The 22014-nt window shown below is 40.9% G+C and overlaps 1 protein-coding gene across 1 annotated transcript; it reads left to right on the plus strand.

Moving 5' to 3' along the window:
* The first annotated feature begins 1463 nt into the window (after positions 1-1463).
* On the plus strand, positions 1464-21892 carry nt5dc2 (5'-nucleotidase domain containing 2). Its single transcript, XM_063208779.1, has 14 exons — positions 1464-2216; positions 2791-2975; positions 4149-4223; positions 4405-4460; positions 4692-4785; positions 5393-5521; positions 6836-6896; positions 7743-7845; positions 10333-10434; positions 12481-12562; positions 13447-13533; positions 15462-15602; positions 20112-20176; positions 20881-21892. The coding sequence occupies exons 1-14, from the start codon at positions 1865-1867 to the stop codon at positions 21140-21142; spliced, it is 1794 nt and encodes a 597-aa protein (XP_063064849.1). The 5' UTR covers positions 1464-1864; the 3' UTR covers positions 21143-21892.
* The last annotated feature ends 122 nt before the right edge of the window (positions 21893-22014 follow it).

Here is a 22014-nt window from a genome sequence, read left to right on the forward strand (position 1 = left end):
TGGCCATTTCATACAAGGGAGTCCCTCCCCCAAAATACACATTTGCTTCTTTACCTCCATGTGTCCATCTGATGACAATTAAACAGTAGTCTAAGCAACCGGAGACTCAATGAAATATGTTTTCTTTGTGTGAAAAATTGTCGTTATGCACATTTGTGGAGATGTTTTTGGGAGTGAGGACAGTATTTTTTTTGTTTTATTTGTTACCATTTCAACGCATATACTGGGGTATTTACCTTATTAATACTGCTCCATTTGGACGCAGCCAACAAAAAAGCCTTAACCAGTTGGCCTACTGTTTTGAAATCATGGTTGGGATATGTTGCGATTTTGAAACAGATGTGATGGTGTATTAAGTATATCAGGTATTCAGTTTCCATTTGTTACAGTTCACCGGGTGAGCTAAAACTTAAAGTATTTATGTTGCTTAAGACAATAGAAGATCAATTGAACCTTTAACCTTGGACGTTAGTTTTGAAGCAGCATTTGTCATTTTCAATAACCTGGCAGAATCATGCAAATATGATGCCAAAAGCTTTAACTTTCATGGTTTATTTTTGTAGTAACCTGGAAAATGCATGACTGACTGGTCACCGGCAGTGTTAATTTCGTCAACCATGACTATGACTAAAATATTTCGTCAATGCCCTTTTTTGATTTTCGTCATTTAGACTAAGACTAAGACTAAATTGTGAAGGCAATGACTAAAATATGACTAAGACTAAAATTGATTTTCGTCATTGTGACTAAGACTAAGACTAAATTTTAAAAAGCTGACGAAATTAACACTGGTGTTAAATAAAATAGAGAAAAAGAGCACAAGTGTGTGAAGAAGGTGTGTGATATATGTTAAAAAGAGAAGTTGTGTGCGGAGAAGGTTTATTCTCTACAGTCAATGGTACTGTATATGTTAAAAAAGAGAATCAGTGTGTCGAGAAGTTCTATTATGTACAGAGTTGACTAAAATGACTAAAATGGACAAAAAATCGACTAAGACTAAAATTGATTTTCGTCATTTAGACTAAGACTAAGACTAAATTGGGAAGGCAATGACTAAAATATGACTAAGACTAAAATTGTTTTTCGTCAGTGTGACTGAGACTACGACTAAATCAAAAAAAGCTGACAAAATTAACACTGGTCACCGGTGTACATTGCATTTTGTTGACCTTGTCTGTCAAGACGGATCTGTAAAGGCACTTATTAAGTGCATGCAAAGAAAACCTTATGTTGATAATGTGGTTGACAAAAAGATTGATTGAAAATATAGTTCCTATTTTCAATCAATCTTTTTATTCTACCAGATAGAATGTCGATAGAACGTGCTGTTCAGATGATGAGCAATGATGTATTGTTTTGATTAAAATGTACACAGTATGCTAAAACATCCTTCTCGGGTGGGGTGCCCTGGGCCCTGTCTGTTCCCAAAATCTTTACTCGAACCCCCCACAGTCTTCCTCGGCGTTTGTCACGTAGCACATGTAGGAGGCGTGAGGTTCCACAGGTTTGGCCAATCGAGCGAATACGCTTCCCGTCTGAACAATTCTTCTAGCCACGTATTGGCGAGGCTGGCACGTAAACACATTTTTGGTGAGCTGGGGCAAACCCTGAATCAGCGAGACTGATTAGTGGCCGCCCATTGGCCAAGAATAAAAAGGAAAACACAGTTCTCCCATTTGATTGGCGAAAGGCAGCAGAGAGCTCGCGCCGCACCACTGGATTCAAGATTATTTCCATTTCAGAGAGGAGTCACAGTAGCAGAACTAGACCGATGACCTGACAACAGCATTTTTGCAGACATTGTCTTTGTCGGAGTTGGTAAAGAGGGATTCAGAGGGGAGAGAGGGGCTGTTTTTAAACTAGAATGGCGTGCCAGAAAATTGGCTTTGTGTTGTGCAGGAACACTCATAGGACAACAGCGCTAAATGCTGTATCAAAAATCCCTGCATTCACATGTGCAAGCCTAGCATCGGGTGGCGCGACTCTTCATGGCGAAAAACCCAGCGAAGCTGTGAGGACCAAAAGTCAAGACAAAACAGTTAACGGTTCTGCAAGCTCGCATGGAGCTTCTGGTTCCCACCGACACCAAAATGTGAAGAAGAGGGGCGAGGAATTGCTCTCAAGATCCGGAAGAGCATATTCTTCCACTGCCCCTCAAGTCAATCCCAAAACGTATCTTTGGGCAAGATACAATGAGATGAAACGACTCGTGCACGGTATGCTGTCTCGCCTATTGCTTTTTTTGTGTGTTTATTATTTGTCAAAAGTTCTGCACCATCTACCAGACAATGGGTTCAGGACGCTACTCAACTAGCCAGATTATGCAATGCAATGGATGTCGTGTGTGTATGAGTTGCATGACAACATAATGCATGCATTCATCAAACTTCAAATCATTCTCTCTGATGAAAGCCCCTGTTAGACTAACAAATCTCACTAACATTATTTACACACAGCTTGAAGTGGAGAATTGACTCATTGGAAAGATCAGCCATAAACAGCAGTGAACTAGATTGTGCTGGTAGTCTACTAAGGTTACATAAACCATTCAATGAACATGTTGCATCCCCTTTATGAAGTACTTTTAGCACTATTGAGTTCCTGATGTGCTGTCTAGAAATAACAGTCATGTGTTGTGTTAGAGAGGATTAAATGTGATTTTATAAATAAACCCACATGATACACTGGTTTATTTATTACTATTATTATTATTATTATTATTGTTAATAATAAGTAGTAGTAGTAAATAATGGTATAGTGTATCATCATACATTCACTTTCTATCCACAGATTTAATTCCTCCAGGGGTCTGCAATCTGCTTAATCCTGCCACTATCTATGCAAATAATGAAGTACATCTAGATGAAGTGGACATCTATGGGTTTGATTATGACTACACGCTGGCCCTGTATTCCAATGCCCTTGATACCATGATCTACAACAAAGCACGAGATTTCCTCATAGAACACTACAAGGTTTGTTTGCAGTTGTCAACACTTTCAATCAATCAATGTCTGGAGTGCCTTTTATATCTCACATAGGCCTATAGCCTACTGTTTGTTAATTTCTTCAGTAGTTGTTGGCAGTTCCATAGATTTTTCATGGATGGGGATTTCAACAGGTTAATGGAGTTTGTCAGTTAGAGCAGTCATTCACAGCCTGCAGGTCATGGATCCCTCTTGATTTTAAGGGGTTCAATACTTTTAGTCTAATTACTGTGTTGAATAAATCAAAACATTTAATTAATATGTGTGACAAATGCTTAAACTCCACAAAGTCCACATTACACATCTATTTGAATAGATCAACAAAAAATTAAGTCAGTTAGCACCAGGAACTGAGCGTTTGTGGCATGAGCGCCTTTCCTGAAGGAAACCAAAATTAATAATGTTAAAAAAACAGGATCCATCAAGTAAATGGTTGGGAACCACTGAGTTTGGAATGCCACCTTTGTTTCATTTAATCACCTAAGCTGAACGCTTGAGATGAAGATGGATGTTATTGATTTTTCTGTTATTTTGCAAATCAATATGATATCATTGCATTGATAGGAATTGGAAAAATCGACTGTGCAAACATCACTTCCCCCATGTGCCTTATCTCACTCTGTTAGCAGAAGAGAATTAGGTTAAGCCAACATTTACAGTACTCCAGACACGGGCACGGAGAGTTGATCACCCATAAGTAGCCATCAAAATGCCCTTATGATGGCCCTTCTGTCAGATACAGTACTACAGTACATGAGGGACTTCAGTTGACTGGTCTGACATGGTGGAGATAAGATAAGACTGACTGACTGGGGCCCAGCTGCTCAAATTGTTAGGCCATTAAAATGGTGAATACTTTTCAAGCTTCTGTATCAAAGATTGGGGGGGGGGGGGGGGTGTAATTAAGTCTAATTATGAGTTAAGATATTGGACCTTAATTGGTACACGAACAGTAAGATCTACTTAAGAACTTGGAAGCGGAATTGTTCTTCTCTCAAAGTTCATGGATGTTGCATGGGAAAGTAAGAAACGTAATTTCAATTCTTTGTATGACCAGCGCATGTAAAGAAATTGACAATAAAACCAACTTGACTTGACTTGACTTGATGTTGTATCAGATACAAGGCTTTTGTTTAAATCTCTTTGTTTGTCCTCCTGCAGTATCCACAAGAGATCAGCAAGTATGACTACGTTCCCAATTTTGCTTCTCGGGGTCTACACTACGACATCCAAAAGGTAACATTCTGCAGAACACCCTTGCCTAACTGATGGTCATAACCATGTCATGACACATTAAGTTAGAGCTGTTGCAGACAGTATTATTTGGATATATATGTTATACTGTAAGATTGTTTCTGATCTACGGTATGTATGTATCTTCGAGCACTGTGTGAAATGTATTCTTTTTATTTTGAAGGGGCTTCTGATGAAAATCGACGCCTTTCATTACATCCAGATGGGAACTGTTTATAGGTGAGAAAATGTGGACTTTTTACTAAACTACTACTAAACTTGATCACCACCATAAACAATGTCTTGAGTTTCTGGTAAATGCATTTCAGGCAATCAAAACCAGGGCTTTTGCCGAAAATTTTTTGCATGCCATTATCAGGTTGTCGGTGTATGTATCTAAATTTAAGCGAAAGTGTGTCGTCTGCTGTTCCATGGCAACGTTGCTGACTTGTGCTTGATGAACATCCTCAGGGGTTTCAAGCCTGTGCCTGATGAAGAGGTCATGCAGCTTTACGGAGGCACCAATCACGTCCCACTTCATCAAGTCAGCGGCTTTTATGGGAAGGTCAGTAGAGGACACCAGCAAAGTGAGCCCACTGGGCCCATGTATTTGTGTGGTGCCTTTTTGCGGAAAGAGTTGCAATCAAGCTTAACAAGGCTCGAATTTTATAGTGTCGTTAAATAAGCACACTTTAGCATTTTCTTTGTTCTTTTGTTCCATGAAATACAGTGGAGATACTGTATATTCAGTTGGTGGTCTTGTTCAGCTGTAATTCCCCTGCTTTTGTGCCCCTGTGTAATTCGAGAACTGCAAAATTAGTATTGCTTAATCATTTAGGCACTGATGCTAGTCTGCTTGTTCGGGAAGCTGAACTGACACACTAGCTGTGAAACATGAATGGAAACCTGTTGGTAGGATTTGACCTAATTGGCACAGCCAGCCGTTGTTTAAAATGCATCAGCAGTAACTTCCCTTGGCATATAACTATAGAGCTATAGGATGCATAGGCATGGCACTATAGGAGTGCTTAATTCAGTCATTTTGTTGTTTTGGAATTCACTTCCCTTCACCAGCCTGTTGACTCGACAGCTTTTGTTTTGTGCTCTCTCTCTCCCTCTCCCTCTCTTTCTCTTTCTCTTGCTCTCTCTCTCTCTCTCTCTCAATCTGGCAGGGCCCCAAAATGAAACAGTACATGGATGTGTTCTCCATCCCAGAAATGACGCTGCTGGCTGCTGCTAACGATTTCTTCATCTCCAATGACATTGAGTACGACCCTGTGCACCTCTACCGGGACGTCTCGGTGAGGATGTTTACTTGTGCACTGTGTTTGCCTTAGCTGGCCTTGGTATGCAGATCATATGGACACAGCAACAGCATACAGCTTCTTGCCACTCTTGTTGTGACTAACGTTTGTGACCCAGTTTATAATGTGTCACTTAAAAAAAAAAAAAACAAAAAACGACTACATTAACTGCGTTTGACCTGAATTTGTTTTCTTGGACAGCTTGGTGGAAGTAATTAGTTTCCTCTTGAAGTTTTAACTTGTTGACCGTGTTCAGAGCCATGTGGGGGAACTTCTCTGTTTTGTAGATATTTTATTCCGCCTGCCAAGGGAGGGAGTGCTCTCCTTTTGACTGCAGTCGCTCAGTCTATGTCAGTGTTCAACCCCAACTGCCAGTGCTATTGAGAAACCCTATTTAACTGCAGGATCTGGCAGCAGACCTCCTTGGCTCTCTCACGCTGCCAGACTGCCTGAATAGTATTATTCTGGTGTTGCACAAAGACTAATACATTACTGAACACTGGGGGTAAGAAAGGAGCGTCCTTCCACACTTACTCCACACGATCATCTTCTTCCTGCTTTAAAATGAAATTTTTTTTGGTGGAAGTGAAAGGAAAAACATACAGAGACCGCGTCCTGCTTTGCTCATGGCAAAAATCCTCTTCAGTGTACTGTACAGGAACAGAGTGTACAGTACTCTCTCTCTCTCTCTCTCTCTCTCTCTCTCTCTCTCTCTCTCTCTCTCTCTCTCTCTCTCTCTCTCTCTCTCTCTCTCTCTCTCTCTCTCTCTCTCTCTCTCCTGCTGAAGTGACTCCCAAGTGGTTTTGCTCTGCGGTGCTATTGGCAGCAGCTCAGATCTACAAGGTCATCTGCACTTCATCTGACATGGAGGGAGGGAGGGAGGAAGGGAAAAGTAAAGAGAGGGAGGTGGAGAAAGCTTTTGACCTGATGACAGAAGGAAAGACGAAAATGTCACGGTTTTCCAAGTGTTTCCGTCTGAAGATTTTTATCTATCCTGCTCATGGTAGCCAAACAAGCAAGGCTTAAAGCATCTTCAAAAAAGTTTTCTCAAACTCCAAAAAGTCCTGTCTTTGACCCGGTCTGTTTCGTATCTTCATCAGAGGTGCCAATGCCAGGCTCAGAAAGTAATAAGAACTCTGAATCAGATGATTGTAATGAGCACTCAAGATAGGCTAGACGAGTTACTCAGTGAGGTCAACTGTATTGGAAGGAAACGGTCAGGCTTTTTACGTCTGAATCGGGGTGTTGACACACTTCTGATTTTCATGTTGTAATAATAAACATGACTGAAGATGTGTGTGCTCTTTGCAGGAGGCTGTAGGAATGGTCCACATCAAGGGCTTCATGTACAAGTGGATCATGCAAGACCTTGGTAAGGACAACGTTGTTTTTCCCCTATTGATTTGCTCCCACATCAAATGTCATTTGTGCAGTTGGAAATAAATACCAAAAAATAAGGTTTTGCAGGACCATGTTATGATACAGTAATAACGGCATGACTTTTAAATCAGATCTGTTTTTGTTTCCTCTGACACTGAACAAAATATGACTCAAAGCATGAACCATGGCCACAGACTGGCAAAGGACAAAGCCCTCTTCGGTGTTCAGAATTAAAATCACAAACCAGCCACTATCATCTCCCCTGATCAAATTCCAATCCGGCTGTGCTTGATATTATTATAATAACATATCATTCTTCCCATGAGAAATAGTACCCTGTTCAATCAAGAGGTACAGCAGTGAGGGAGAGCATGGCTTGTTGTTAGACCAGAAGGATCAGTTTCTTAAATAAATTTGCAGAAGAACATAGTTGCACAATGTTGCCAGGCCTCACGGGAAGGCACATCCCCAAACCAGGCCCATTTCCTCGCCGAAACTGTTGTTTACAGTCCAGGCAATGGCACCAATTTTTATCTTGAAAATACAGCGTTCGGCAAACACGCCCCCGTGGCTTGGCCGACCTATTTCCCACAGTGGTGTGGTCAGGGAGACATTTTTGTCCAAGCCTCAGTCAGATATGTGCTTATATAAACACATGGACATGCAACAGTGCCGAAAGCAAATGTTGAGTTGTGTGTGTGTGTGTGTGTGTGTGTGTGTGTGTGTGTGTGTGTGTGTGTGTGTGTGTGTGTGTGTGTGTGTGTGTGTGTGTGTGTGTGTGTGTGTGTGTGTGTGTGTGTGTGTGTGTGTGTGTGTGTGTGTGTGTGTGTCTCCCCAGAGAAGTATATTCTCCGTGGGGATGAGACCTACGCCGTGCTGCATCGCCTTGTGAACCAGGGGAAGAAGCTCTTCCTCATCACCAACAGCCCCTTCAGCTTTGTGTGAGTGCTCTATGTCAGTGGAGACGAGTGTTGCTACTGCACACACTTTGTATAAAGCCTTGGTTATACGTATGCAGAATTGTTTTCATCCATTTACATATTTTGAATCAGTTCACCCGACATGTGAATTAAAAAAAAACACCATTCTGAACTAGAACATTCTTAACGTACAAACCCCAACTCCGGTGAAGTTGGGACGTTTGGTAAACAGTGAATAAAATCAAAATGCTATCATTTTCAAAACATTCAATCTATTCATTAGATGGAGAATAGTGAAAAGACAACATATTAAGTGTTAAAACCGAGAAAAAATATTATTTTGGGGGACATATGTACTCATTTCTAATTTGGTAAATCCAACACGTCTCAAATAAGTTGGGACGGGGATCAGTGAAATTTAGTAAACATCCAAATAAGATAAAGCAACAAAGAAGAACATTTCAAAATGAATTGTACTGACGGACAATATAGGTGTCCAGGTATAAGATCATCACAGAGAGTCTGAGTCACTCAGAATTAAAGATGCAAAGGGAATAATTACCATGGTTATTACATACATTTTTGAATTGCCTTTGATTTACTACGATTGAGTGTATATAAGACATTTTTTTAAAAATAAAATCATTGTATAGGTTCATGACATCATGAAATGTAAATTGGCTTTAGTCTCACTCTAATTCCTGGAGTGCTAGAGCTATTGAAAATTGACCATATTAAGAATGCTTAATGCGTGCAAATGATACAGGGGTGTAACATTCTCCTAAGCACATGAGCTCACTTGAAATAAACCCAGAAGACATGGGAAACTGTCATTTGCTTACAGAAGTCAGCAGAAGTTGTAGAAGTCCATTCTTTTTGACAATAATAGAGCATTGCACATCCTGTGCTACAGTGAAAATGGACCATCCAACTTGTGTTAGTGCTAGCTTCAAAAGTCAGCCTCCATGATGGCATGCAGGTGCAGTAGTGCATTGGTTAAGATGTTCTCACTCATCTGTAGAGTTAAATACAGTAGTGAATGGTATAAATGGGTTTTAAACAGCATGAAAAGCCACTCATGCATTATATTTTGAAGGGAGATCTTCGATTACTGCCACATAGTAAGGTCAAATTGCATTCTCTACTATGTTTTAACAGTTTGGCTCCATCATAAGGACCAGCAGGTGATAAAATGGTGGACTTTTGGTCAAGACCTGTCACACTGTAAGCACTACAGAAAGGAAAACATTGCAAAACATGACAAGGAATACACCCACCATTTAAGCTGGTGAAATCATGTCCAAGATAGGAATTAACACTGTTTTTTATACAAAATCATCTCATCGGTTAATGTATTTAACTGTTAAGTGTTGTCTTTTGTTTTGTTTTTAGTCTTCCTCAACATTTGCTGCCATTTATTGTCCCCGTCCCAACTCTTTTGAGACGTGTTGGATTTATCAAATTAGAAATTAGTACATATGTCCCCCAAAACAATATTTTTTCTCGGTTTTAACACTTAATATGTTGTCTTTTCACTATTCTCCATCTAATGAATAGATTGAATGTTTTGAAAATGATAGCATTTTGATTTTATTCACTGTTTACCAAACGTCCCAACTTCATCGGAGTTGGGGTTTGTACAAAAACCCAATTGGATGGGTTTACAGAAATATCCATATACACGAAACGGGGTCTAAATTTACATTTGTTTTGTAAATATTCTGGTGGTATGCCCGATGATTGATTTCAATCTCATTGCACATACTGCAAGTGTCATGTACATTGCAAACATGTATGGCAATTATGGCAGGTAGCAGGCTTCACTCAGGTTTCTTGATTCATTTTTTGAGGGTGCTGGCCCAAATAAAACACTTAAATTCGAACAGAAAGTGGTGCACCTTGCATCAAAACTGTTTTTATTTTTGTGCATTTTTATACAAGGTATGCCCCTTAAACATGTATGCCCCTTAAACATGTATGGCATAAATAAAAAGCATTCAGTTCTATTGCACTGTTGATGTGCTATGCATGCAGTTTGTTGTCTGTGCTACTGAGGAAGCCAGAATATAAACAGAAGTGTTCTTTCTCAGCTTATTTAAATGAATCTGGGCCCATAGGGAAAAGCAATGCAATTACAGGATGGTCCTAGTTCATTACGCAATGTGCCCCAAAGTATGTTACATAATGTGTTCTAAATGTCTGCTGATGTGTCCCATACATGATTGAACAGTCACACAGTGATGACACACTCAGCACTGTCAGAGTCTGACATCAACTATAATCACAGTCAGAGAAATTATGTCCCTTTACATTCATATTTATGCGAAATTCCTCAGTGTAGTGTCGGTTTTTCATGCATGAATCAATCTATGTGTTTCAGTTTGTTTTGCACGATTCTTTGGGATATATGGGATATATTTTAGACCGGTTTAATTTGACTTGTATGGAAGGAAAGGAAGTCACGGGTGTGATGCACTGTATTTAATTATTTTTGTATTTATTTTGTAGGGATAAAGGCATGAAGTACATGGTGGGCAAAGACTGGAGGGACTTTTTTGAAGTGATCATTGTTCAAGCGGACAAGCCCCACTTCTTTAACGACTGTGTGAAGTGAGTATCATTACAGTGCAGTAATGCAGTAATAAGAACAGAATATAAAAATATGTAATACTAGTACTTTTTGAAAACAGACACTGCTGCAATGGGTTGTTGGGTTCAAACTAAGATTGTCCCTTTTCCCCCTCCCTTCGCCATTCTCAATCCCATTGGTAGTATTTGGGATACTAGATTTAACTGTAATCCCTCGGTTATGTTACATTGAGCTCATCTCTGCATCTGTACACATCTCTGCACTCCTTTCTGTCCCTGATGAAAAGCCACTGAAAGCAACTGCTGTTTCACTCCCACAATATTTCATCCCGAATGCCCGTGTGCCCATTAAATGCTTCTTGTTATGTCCTTGTTGTGTATTTTATTGATGAGCTGTGCTTGTCTTGCTTGCATGTTTTATGTCCTGCATATTTCTATATGGTTATGTCTTGCATGTATTTATGTCTCAATCTTTTATGCTTTGCTGTCTGTGGATATGTTGTCTTTGTGAATTGTTTGTTTCTGTCTGTACTGTGAGTCCTATGGAGTGCGTTTTGCGTTTTTGCTGCTCTTTTGGCTAGGGCTCACTTGAAAAAGAGGCAACTGCCTCAATGTGTTTTTACCCTAGTAAAATAAAGGAGAAATAAAAAAATAAAAAATAAATATACATATATTTGGAGTGTCTACACAGGCTTACTGCAGTACAATTAGCAGAACAGGATGTTCTAAATCGTATGGTGCTTGAAAATGCATTGAAACAATACAATTATAAGATTCTCTTTAGTCTGTTTTTGGTAGTGGTGGTGCAAAATAATGCTTAGATTTGTTATTGGGAGCATGATTTGTCCAATTGATCATCAGACCATAGAAAAAGCTGTGATGAGAATGGTGGTGGGGGTTATGGTGATTTTAATGGTCCAAATAGATGTGTTTAACTTGCCTGATTATAAATCTCGTACCGAGATGTTGGTCTGACCAAGAAGATAACGAATAATGTTTCCTGGTTAACCTGCCTCCCTCGGTTTGCTACTGGTCGAGGCCAGAAAAGGCTGTGCCGAAGTTTAAACCAAACATTTTCTTAGTCCCAATAGAACGTCTCCGCTTAAACCACGTCACTGCCTTGAACGTGCCTCTACCCAGGGCTGTTGGAGCTGCTCAAAGTTGTGGAGTACCTGATTTCTTCAGAGCGAAACTATATTTGTATTGCTCCTGGCCTGACTAGAAGCAACGCCGAAGGTGTTGCGTCACTAGGAGGGCGTAGCCTGGCTAGTGTTTAACCATTTTGGGGTGAATTTTGCAGGGAAGGCAAGAATTTGAAAGTGTGAAAGTGATTTTAAGGCTAATGTGGCTGAGAAGCCTAGACCAGGGATGGGGAGCCTATGGTTCTGGGGCCGTTTACAGCCCTTGAGACCGTCTTATCTGGCCCCCCAATGTAATTTACTGTAACTAAGAAATTACATTTCTAATACAATTAAGTTATATTTTCAGGGGACCTAGTCAAGGTGAGCTCTGTTGTAAAGATGGCCGCCTTCAATATAGGCCTGAAGTGCAGGGGGAAATCCTGGTTTGTGTTCATAGTACGGCCCCTGGAGGACTTCATAACATTTGAAGTGGCCCCTCGAATGAAAAAGGTTTCCCACCTCTGGTCTAGACAGGATAAAGGTCCTCGTTCCCAATTAACATTCCAGCCTCCAGCCTGGCTTCTTTTAAAACAGTCAAGGCAATTTGACATGGCCATGCCATCTCGAAGAACAGAATAACACGTTTGTTATGTAATAGATGTAGAGACCACTGAGATCACAGCATGGCGGAGAGCTTTCTGCTTTCCTGCCTTCTCTAATTTGCTTGTGTCTGCTTGCCATCTCAAAAATATTACTAAAATGCCAAACAGACGAAGACTAAGGAATGAACTGGCACAGGTTGTTTTTAATCGCATGTGATTTTTGTTGTAACTCCAACCCTTTTCTATAATAATGTAATATTATGATTATATGAACTAATAATATATTTAACTCAGACCCCGATATGTATTTGTCAATCATAACTAAATCATTACGTTTCAAACAGACCATTCAGAAGACTCGATAGTAATGGGGATCTTCAGTGGGACAAGATCAAGAGCTTGGAGAAAGGACAGATCTACAAACAGGTAAAAAAAAACACAAATGTAAATGGAATCATATTGTTTTTTAACATTGTTTATGTTATTTCTATATTTGCACATTTTGATTGACTATTGCATTTTTTTAATCTATATGTTATTGCTGGGGTAAAACAAGATTTACAGCGCGCTATGTCCACAAAGCTCCCTAACTCATCAGTTTGGGTTAATTACAATGTAAACAGGGGCCAAACTGGTTTCCCGGGGGTAGTTGAAGCAACAACAAAGCTTAAATTGTTGGTATTTTCCTGGAGAGGGGAAGTAGGAGAAAAGAAATCAAAGGATCTATGCCTAGATCTGCCAGAGCGGAAGATATTCTGAATTGAACTGTATGTCCCAAAAGATACAACACCGTAGCCAGACTTAACAAGTTTCCACAAGATTTCTTGGGTTAAAAAAGACTGTTGCCAAAGTTGTTTTCCATGGATTCAACTTAACAGACTCAAGTTTGGAGGAGTGAACTGTCTCTCTGTGTAGGCCATCCTGCTTTCGACCTTTTCCTTCAGTTTCTAAGGATGGAATTTGGTCTCACCTCCTCTCCCCTGCCCCATCCCCAAACCTTGCACCAGGGCACTCACTGTTCTCTCATTTGTCTCATTACAAACACTCAAAGACTGTCAGCTCCACTTGCAGAGCCTGTTGTTTAGCAAGTCAATGAAGCTCTCTCTCCAGAATGAGATTAAACTGGCTTGTCTCAGGGTCCCTTTCATGAAACCTTTTTCCACTAAATTCATTCCACTCGGTGCATAATCTATCTTAATCTCTGTATTATTTGGGAATGAAAAAAAACAAACAAACAGAAAAAACAAAATGCAAATGTGATGTGATTTAAAAGCCTTTTCAAATGGTCGTCTCTGGTTCCATGGTTTCAGGGAAATCTGTATGACTTTCTGAGGCTGACTGGTTGGAGAGGATCCAGAGTGCTCTACTTTGGAGACCATCTCTACAGTGACTTGGCGGTGAGTAGTGTTGGCTTTGTCAGTTAATGATTTTTATTTAGTGTGAGTTCATTTTTTCTTTCGTTTTGGTTGGCTGAAGTAAGTTTTGGTCAGGTTTTGACGCAATCTATTTAAAATGCATGCCAGTACTGTTGTTTTAAGGCTTGCACAGACTACTCGCTACCTGCATAAAGTGACAATGATGTTTGTTTTGATTGTGTCATAAAAGCCCCTGTTAATGTCTATTCTACGCTTTTGTGGATTCAAGCAGCATAATCTTGTGTTCTTCTTATCTCCTAAATTTGTTTATTTGTGAAAAAAATATGTGTGTTCATCTTGTCCTTATAGGGTTAAGTGAGGTCTCCTTCTGCTTCCATCTTAGTCACGTTCATGACTCTAAGTCATCATTTCACTAAACTTAACTTAAAACTGAGTCATTCTCATCTCTGTGCGCACAGCATGTTGTGACGTTGTGTCTGTTTCCCAAGACACTTTCAATGTTTCTGTGGGTTTTTTTTGCTGACTCTGTGTCCATGTGATGCAGCCGTGTCTTGACAGCCTCTCCAGTTGTGTGCTCCATTTGCTATTTATAATTGAGGCTTCATCTTAGACACCACCATCATGTTGCTCTAAATATAGCACACAATTACGTACGTACCGGTACCTACTTCTAACGTTACATCTTACACTGCGTGTTGGCCTTAACCATAAGGGGTACCGTGTAAGCACATAATGCAACATTTTGTTCGAATGAAAACTTTTGTTTTCCACTGTACTTCAGGATGATTGTGGACTGTAATCTGGGACTGTTAAAATAAAGTGCAACCTTTAAATGTGAAATGCCAGGAGTCAACATCATTTTAAATAACATAGATTTCTGTTGTCAACAACATTTCACTTCTCGTAGATTAGGTAATGTCTGGTCATGAACTTCAAATCAAACTGCACTGAGGGTGAGCACAGCTGAAAATGTTTGCTCTGCATACACTGTACATTAGTCTGGCTGTCAGACGAACTTCATGCCTACACAGAACTAGGTCTGGCAAAGATCCCATAGACGAGAAGTTGGAATCAACAGTTGTATCAAATTCCAGTGTACCTTACGTATATACTACCGGGCAGAGCCATAACCAATCAAACCACTGCTTCAACTTGTGTACTGTATGATATAGATATGTTTTCCATGAGTGCTGACCTATATATCATGTTTAACCCCTTAACACAGTGACATTTAAGTGTCAGCCTTTGAGTGTAGTGTTTTTATTGCAATCCATGTGAAATCATTGCAGAAACCACCTTCTTGCTTCCCTTCAGGGTCTGATGCTTCTGTAGTTTTGTTTGACCAAAGAAGACCCATATTGTTTTCTTAACATTTAAGCCCTAGATTTTAGCACTGCCCCCTCTTTCTTGTGTGTTTTCTTTTTGGAACATGAAAGTTGCAGACTCTGGCTTGTTTACTCTCTTGCAAGCCAATGGAAAGCAGTGTAGAATTCTACCAACGCCGGTCACTCTAAGCCAGTGTTTCTCAAACCTTTTCAGACCGAGGACCACTTGGTCCCCTCCAAAATGCTCATGGACCACCTGTCAACTGAATTGATAGCTGACGGGTGCTAATTTGACAGCTCATTTAGGTTTGTAATTACTTTACAAATGTAGCCTATTGCTTCAGGTAGTTTGTCTTGGAAAAGCTTGCGGACCACCTGAGCTCTGTTGCGGACCACCAGTGGTCCCCGGACCACACTTTGAGAATCACTGCTCTAAGCACGCACTGTCTGTACTATTTTATCTGTGGGGTGGTGTGCGAATGTCAACGTGAACCTGAAGAAGCACAAATGAAATGTGTTGTTCACCAAAATAAAAACACAACAAATCTACGTCCACCAGTGTGCTGTGATTCATCCTCTATTCTATGGATTACTTATAGCTGCACTGGGGGTGCTGTGTTGCAGGACCTGATGCTTCGTCACGGCTGGAGGACAGGGGCCATTGTGCCAGAGCTGGAGGTGGAGACCAGGGTGGTGAACACGGAGCAGTACGCCCAAAGCCTCACCTGGCTGCAGGCCCTCACCGGCCTATTGGAGCGACTGCAGGTCAGCTCAGGATAAAAAATAACATTTGCTGTAACGTCGTCTGCAAGCACTCTGGATGTTTTCCAACGGACAGACCAAGAAACCAAGAAATAACCATAGAGGCAAATGTTTGCTGTCTGTTGTAAAATAGTTTTGGAAAATAAGGCACCTTTATGCCCTCGTGCTTGTATGAGCACTTGATATTGGCTCTGAAAGGGTATGAGGTTTTGCCAAAGAGGGAAAGTGCAGACATCCAATAAGACAGCACTGTTGTTTTAAGCCATTACTCAAGCTTGAGAACAATAATAATAATTTTAATAATAATAATTGTATTTGTATAGCACTGTGTCATACAAGGCATGTAACTCAAAGTGCTTAACAAATGGGAAAAAAACATTGTTAGAGATAGATTTAAAAGGAGAGGTATAGAGGAGAGGCAGAAAAAGCAGGAAGGCAGAGGAAGAAGAGATAGACAGAGAATGTAGAGTCATAAGGTCAACGTAGGTTAGGACCAGGATTCTTAGATGTGTAAGGTCCATAGTGGCTGGGCCTATCATAAGTCATAGATAGTCACACAGAGATTGGGCGCTCAGGTGCGGCCCCTGGTGGCATCAGGGGTGAGGAAAAACTCCCTTTCGCTTGAATCATAGTTTGTGAGGGGGGAAAAAAAAGCTCAGTGAGGTCTGAGAAAAAAGACCCCCTGTAGTCAGGAAGAAACCTCAGGCAGAGACCAGCGGCCACCTAGGGGAGCCCCCTGCCAGGGCTGGATTGCGAGTAGTAAGGGCGCTGCGGCGGCTGGGACACTATGACGCCTTGGTAGCTAGGAGTTGGCAAGGATGAAGAGGTGGGTCTTCAGCTGCTTCTTAAAGGAGTCGACGGAGGTGGCTGATCGGATCTCGATGGGGAGGGCGTTCCATCTCTTGGGCGCATAGCAGGCAAACGCGGCGTCGCCGATCTTCTTCTGCGGGGGGTGGGGGTCCTTTAGCAGCTTGGCATCAGTGGACCTGAGAGCTCGAGCAGGGGCATAAAAAGAAAGCATGTCTGAGATATAGCTAGGGGCAAGTCCATTTAATGCTTTAAATACTGTGAGCAGAATCTTAAAGTCGATTCTGTATGAGACAGGTAACCAGTGCAGGTCTGCCAAGACAGGAGAGATGTGCTCTCTCATTCTGGTTCTTGTTAGGATTCTTGCCGCAGAATTTTGAATGAGTTGCAATTTGTCAATTAATTTTTTTGGGAGACCAGAGAAGAGAGCATTGCAGTAGTCTATCCTACTGGTGACAAAGGCATGAATAAGTTTTTCAGCGTCTTGTCGGGGGGCCAAGCCGCGCACTTTGTTGACATTTCTAAGATGGAAAAAAGCAGATTTTGTTATCTTGTTGATGTGAGGCTCAAAGCTCAAATCCGAGTCTATGACCACACCTAGGCTAGTAACCTTATCTTTTATGTGTATGCTTAGGTCACCTAGGCTGGAGTGGAGTTTTGCACGTTTTTTTCTTAGGCCCAATGAGCAACACTTCAGTTTTATCTTCATTTAATTTTAGGAAGTTACTGTTCATCCAATCTGTAATGGCAGACATGCATTTAGTCAAGGCATGAATGGCAGTGGTTTGGCTAGGCTCGACAGAGATATATAGTTGAGTGTCATCGGCATAGCTATGAAAATCAACATTGTGCTCTCTGATGATGGAGCCCAGGGGCAACATATAGAGAGAGAAGAGGAGAGGGCCCAAGCAACTACCCTGAGCAACTCCAAAAGGCACATCATACTTGTTGGAGACGTATTCTCCGATGGTGACAAAAAACTGTCTTCCTGTAATATATGTTTTGAACACTCTAAGACGTGACCGGACAAGCCTACCCAAGATTCAAGGCGGTCAATTAGTATGTTGTGGTCTATCGTGTCAAAGGCGGCACTGAGGTCGAGGAGGATAAGTGCTGAAACTTTGTTTGCGGCAGTGTTGAGCCTAAGATCACTTATTATTTTGGTTAGTGCTGTTTCGGTGCTATGGTTGGCTCTAAAGCCTGATTGGAATTTTTCCAAGATATCATTCCCAGCCAGATGTTGATTAAGCTGTTTAAATACAACTTTTTCTAGTACCTTGCTTATAAAGGGGAGGTTTTGATATAGGTCTGTAGTTGTTTAAAAGAATTCTGATCTAAATTTGTCTTTTTTAGGAGTGGCTTTTACCATGGCTGTTTTGAATGAGCTTGGAAAAAATGCCTGTAAGCATAGAGGTGTTAACAATTTGCAGTAAAGGTGCTGCTAAGCAACCAAGTATGTTTTTTAGCAGATATGTGGGGATCGCGTCAAGGCTGCAGGTAGACTGCTTACTTTCCCTGACTATTTTACAGAGGTCGTCCTCTGTAATTGGACAAAACTTTTGGAAGCTCTCAGGTCTCCTAGGGGGGTTTAACCCTCCCCTCGGTGTATCGCCTGAGTGGGCGACAGAGGTTGCTGCGTTTCCACCTTGGATGCCTTCTCTAATGTCGGCAATCTTTTTATTAAAAAAAAATCTAGCAAATTCCTCGCACTTGGCATGTGATGCTGCATTTAGGTTGTTATTGCTATGTGTTGGATTAAGCAGGTGGTCAATAGTGGAAAAAAGAACTTTCGCATTATGCTGGTTGTCTGTTATGATTTTGGAAAAATATGCTTTTCTCTCTGAGCGTACCGCATTATTGTAGGAGGAGATCTCATCCCTAAGGGATTGTCTGTGGACTTCTAATTTAGTTTTCCTCCAAAGACGCTCGGTTACTCTGCATTTTCTTTTTAAGGCTCTAAGTGAGTCATTCATCCAAGGTGAATACCTAGCTCTGGTTCTTGTCGTCGTTCTGATTGGAGCTATGTTATCTAGAATTCCTCTTAAGTTGTTGTTGAAGCTATCAACCATTTCATCAGGTGTGCAGTGACCATTTAGTAGGTCACCTGATTTGATGAGGTCTGAAATCTTAAGCTCAGCAGAGGCATTAATGCGTCGTCTGTGAATGACATTGTTGGGTGTGCTAATTTGTGTTGAAAATGTCAAAATCAAAAAACACACAGTGGTGGTCGGAGAGGCCGACGTCCGTGACCGATATATTGTTGATATCAAGTGCATGTGAAATAACAAGGTCAAGTGTGTTGCCTTTTCGATGGGTAGGCTGTTCTGTAACATTCTGGACGAGACCGAATCCATTTAATGTGTCTAAGAAAGACTTGGCTTGGCTATTGCGTCATCTGATTTATTTACGTGGATATAAAGTCGCCAGCAATTATTGCTTTGTCATAGTTAGTAAGTACGTCCGACATAAAGGTGGAGAAATCAGATAGAAATGACGAAGAGAATTTCGGTGGACGGTACAGAACAATAATGATCAGTTTGAGGTTTGCTTGGACCCTCATTGCCATGTATTCAAATGAAGAGAAAGAGCCCAGATTCATCTTAGTACAATTAAATTTGTTGGAGAAAAGTATGGCTACGCCTCCGCCTCGTTTCTTTGGTCTCGGGGCGTGAAGGAATTTGTAATCGGAAGGGCAAGCCTCAATAAAAGTAGCAGCCCCGTCGTCTTTGAGCCATGTTTCGGTAAGGAACATAAAGCTTATGTTTTTGTCCGAGACCAGCTGGTTTACTATGAAGCTTTTGTTGGTCAAGGACTGCAAGGCCTTAGGGCTTGAGTTTACACAACTCCCTGACTGCACCTTAGTTGCAGTGTCTTTCCCTTCAGCAGGACGTCTAAATTAAAACATAAACTAAAGAACAAAGTCTGCACCCTGTTACTACTAAGTGGTCAAGAATATGGCCTACGCAGAGCAGATCACCACTGAAGCCTCAAGAATAATTTGTCTTTCTCATAGCCTCAGATCAGTTCATTTAATCTAATTCCTGTTTTTCAAAAGCTGTAATGTGCTATAGAATGGTGCTGAGCCAGATGCACATTTTGGACGTGGCAGTAGGACATGTATCCCAACACCCAAAATCATCAATGTGACATCTGAATCTTCTTTATAATGTCTCTGCAAAGATGTTGTGAAACCCCAGTGATGCACGTTGTGAAATTCACAGGAAAGCACGTAGGTTGCGGTTAGAGCATGATGGCAATATTCCCCTGAAGTAATTGCATGCAATTAGTAGGTTACGGTCAAAAGTCTTATCAAATATGGTTAGTGTGGTTATTTTTTGTGCAAACAGTCAACCACTGAATATATGACCTCATCAAAGTAGTGGTAAATCTGGTCAATATTTTGGTCAGCAGTTACTTATTCAGTGTTTTTTTTAATACAAAGCATGTTAAATCCCTAAATGGTTTCTTTTTATCAGTTGTGGTCACACACATAAAGAGGAGCAAACGCCAATTTTGATTGAAAAAATAAGTGGGAGAAATGGCAACCAGGCACAAAATAATTTAACACCACTCACACGACATATCTGCACACACAGATGCATAAGTAAATGTGTCACAACCAATATATGAGGGATTAACACTGAACACATAATAGTGTAATATCTTTATAGTAATATTTTGTCTTATTTTTTGTCTACTCGACAGATGCACAAAGACCCAGAGTCCAAGAAGGTTCTTGAAGACTGGCTGAAGGAGAGGGAAGAACTGAGGTCAGTGAGTCACTCAGGCATGAGTCATGCACATTGGAGGACAAAGAGATCTAGCTTACAGCTTTGAATACGCTGTAAGCTATTCAAAGCTTTTTCCATCAAACCACACTGTCAAAACCAAGTAGATTGTTTGTTGATGTCTGTTGGGGGGGATAAGGGTAGACTTAAAAGGTTGCAAGAGGTTGGGAGGAGATGATTGCGGATTACGTTGATGTTTGGCTGGTCTTTAGTTTTTATTATTATTATTTTATCTGTGTTTGGCGTTTGCTCCTTGGAAATGCATGCTCATCTTACAAGGCCTAGAGTTTACCGTTACCACTCAATTGTGTTCCATTGGAATGACATTTTCACAAATCACCTCTGAAAATACTTTGAACAACCATTGTAATGCCCTCTAACCTTTTTGAAATGACAGAAATTCTTCACAACCTGCTTCATAAACCAACCAGGCATTCTTTAGATTTTCTTTCTCTTATTGATATAGATTCCGGTAGATGTTAGTGGGATATTGGATATCTAGTGGGTTATTAAGGAATTGTGTGCCCACAGTTACCGATATGCTATTTCAGAGGGAAAAAAATGCATAGGAATCTTATTGTGTTCAAAAATTACTGATGGTGAATGATGGGTGAAGACTGGGTTCATTACCATCCGCTCATTATGGGATTTCCCCTTATCATGTCTGTGTGCCTCCAAATCCACAGAGCCGTGACAAAGAACCTGTTCAACCCCCAGTTCGGGAGCATCTTCCGGACGTGCCACAACCCCACCTACTTCTCGCGGCGCCTGTGCCGCTTCTCCGACCTGTACATGGCCTCCATCAGCTGTCTGCTGAACTACGACCTCTCCTACACCTTCTACCCGCGCCGCACGCCCCTGCAGCACGAGGCGCCCCTCTGGATGGACCAGCTCTGCACCGGCTGCATGAAGACCCCCTTCCTGGAGGAGATGGCCCACATCCGCTGATGCCATGGAAATCTTCTTCTTCTTCTTCTTCATCTCATTCCATGGCAACTGTGGTGTAGGAAAGACCTGGTGTAACTCCCCAAGTCATGTGCTAAAGCTGATGTAGAGCCTGAACAGGTGTGCATTTCGGCAGGGGCGGGGCACTTACCGAGCTGGACCCCGTTTCTCAACATAGTTGCCAACCGATTAGCAACTTAGTAGGTTGCCAATGTGAAATTGCATTGCAACCAAGTAAGTTGTTAATTTAGTAAGCAATGACGCTGTTGAGAAACGCACACGCCCCAGTTCAAGATGACAAAGGGGGTGAAACGTGGCAGCCTGGGCTGTGACTGTTTTTGAACTCTGGCGCCATCTACTGGACAGATGGAGATGTAGCTTTTTTCAATGAGATTTCAAGTTCATTATAGTGTTGCATAGGATACTTAATAGTTACATGTGCATCTGGTACTTCATAAGGAGTTTTCCGGATACTGGGAAAACATGATACTGGTATAATATATATTTTAATATAGTTGTAGTGTGTACTTGACATCATCCCCACTAACTTGGACAATTGTGTGAAATGTGCTGGATACGACTGTTACGACCCTTTGTATTGTTTTGATGGAAAAATGAAAAAAACTTTTAATGAAACAAAAAAAAACTTTTTAATTACTTATTTTTATATTAGCAATGAAAAGACAGTGCCATTGAATTCTACTCCTCTGAAGTCTTTAAATTGTGGAGAATAAATTCCTCAAAAATGAAAAGTTTGTTTATGTGCTGATACCATGTAGGCCTATAGGCCCTTTTACATTATGTGAGGTTTGCAATATCTCTCAGTGATATGGCTGTTTTCAAGTTTGAACACATTTCAGTACAATTGTTCCTTT

The sequence above is a fragment of the Engraulis encrasicolus genome, chromosome 10 (genome assembly GCF_034702125.1).
Source record: "Engraulis encrasicolus isolate BLACKSEA-1 chromosome 10, IST_EnEncr_1.0, whole genome shotgun sequence".
Classification (NCBI taxonomy): domain Eukaryota; kingdom Metazoa; phylum Chordata; class Actinopteri; order Clupeiformes; family Engraulidae; genus Engraulis; species Engraulis encrasicolus.

What these genes read in the sequence shown, in the direction of transcription:
- nt5dc2 (XM_063208779.1), top strand. Translation starts at nt 1,865, where the DNA reads ATGGCGTGCCAGAAAATTGGCTTTGTGTTGTGCAGGAACACTCATAGG. An exon ending in TCCTCATAGAACACTACAAG is followed by an intron (nt 2,976 to 4,148) that starts GTTTGTTTGCAG and finishes GTCCTCCTGCAG; the next exon opens with TATCCACAAGAGATCAGCAA. An exon ending in TTCTTTAACGACTGTGTGAA is followed by an intron (nt 10,435 to 12,480) that starts GTGAGTATCATT and finishes CGTTTCAAACAG; the next exon opens with ACCATTCAGAAGACTCGATA.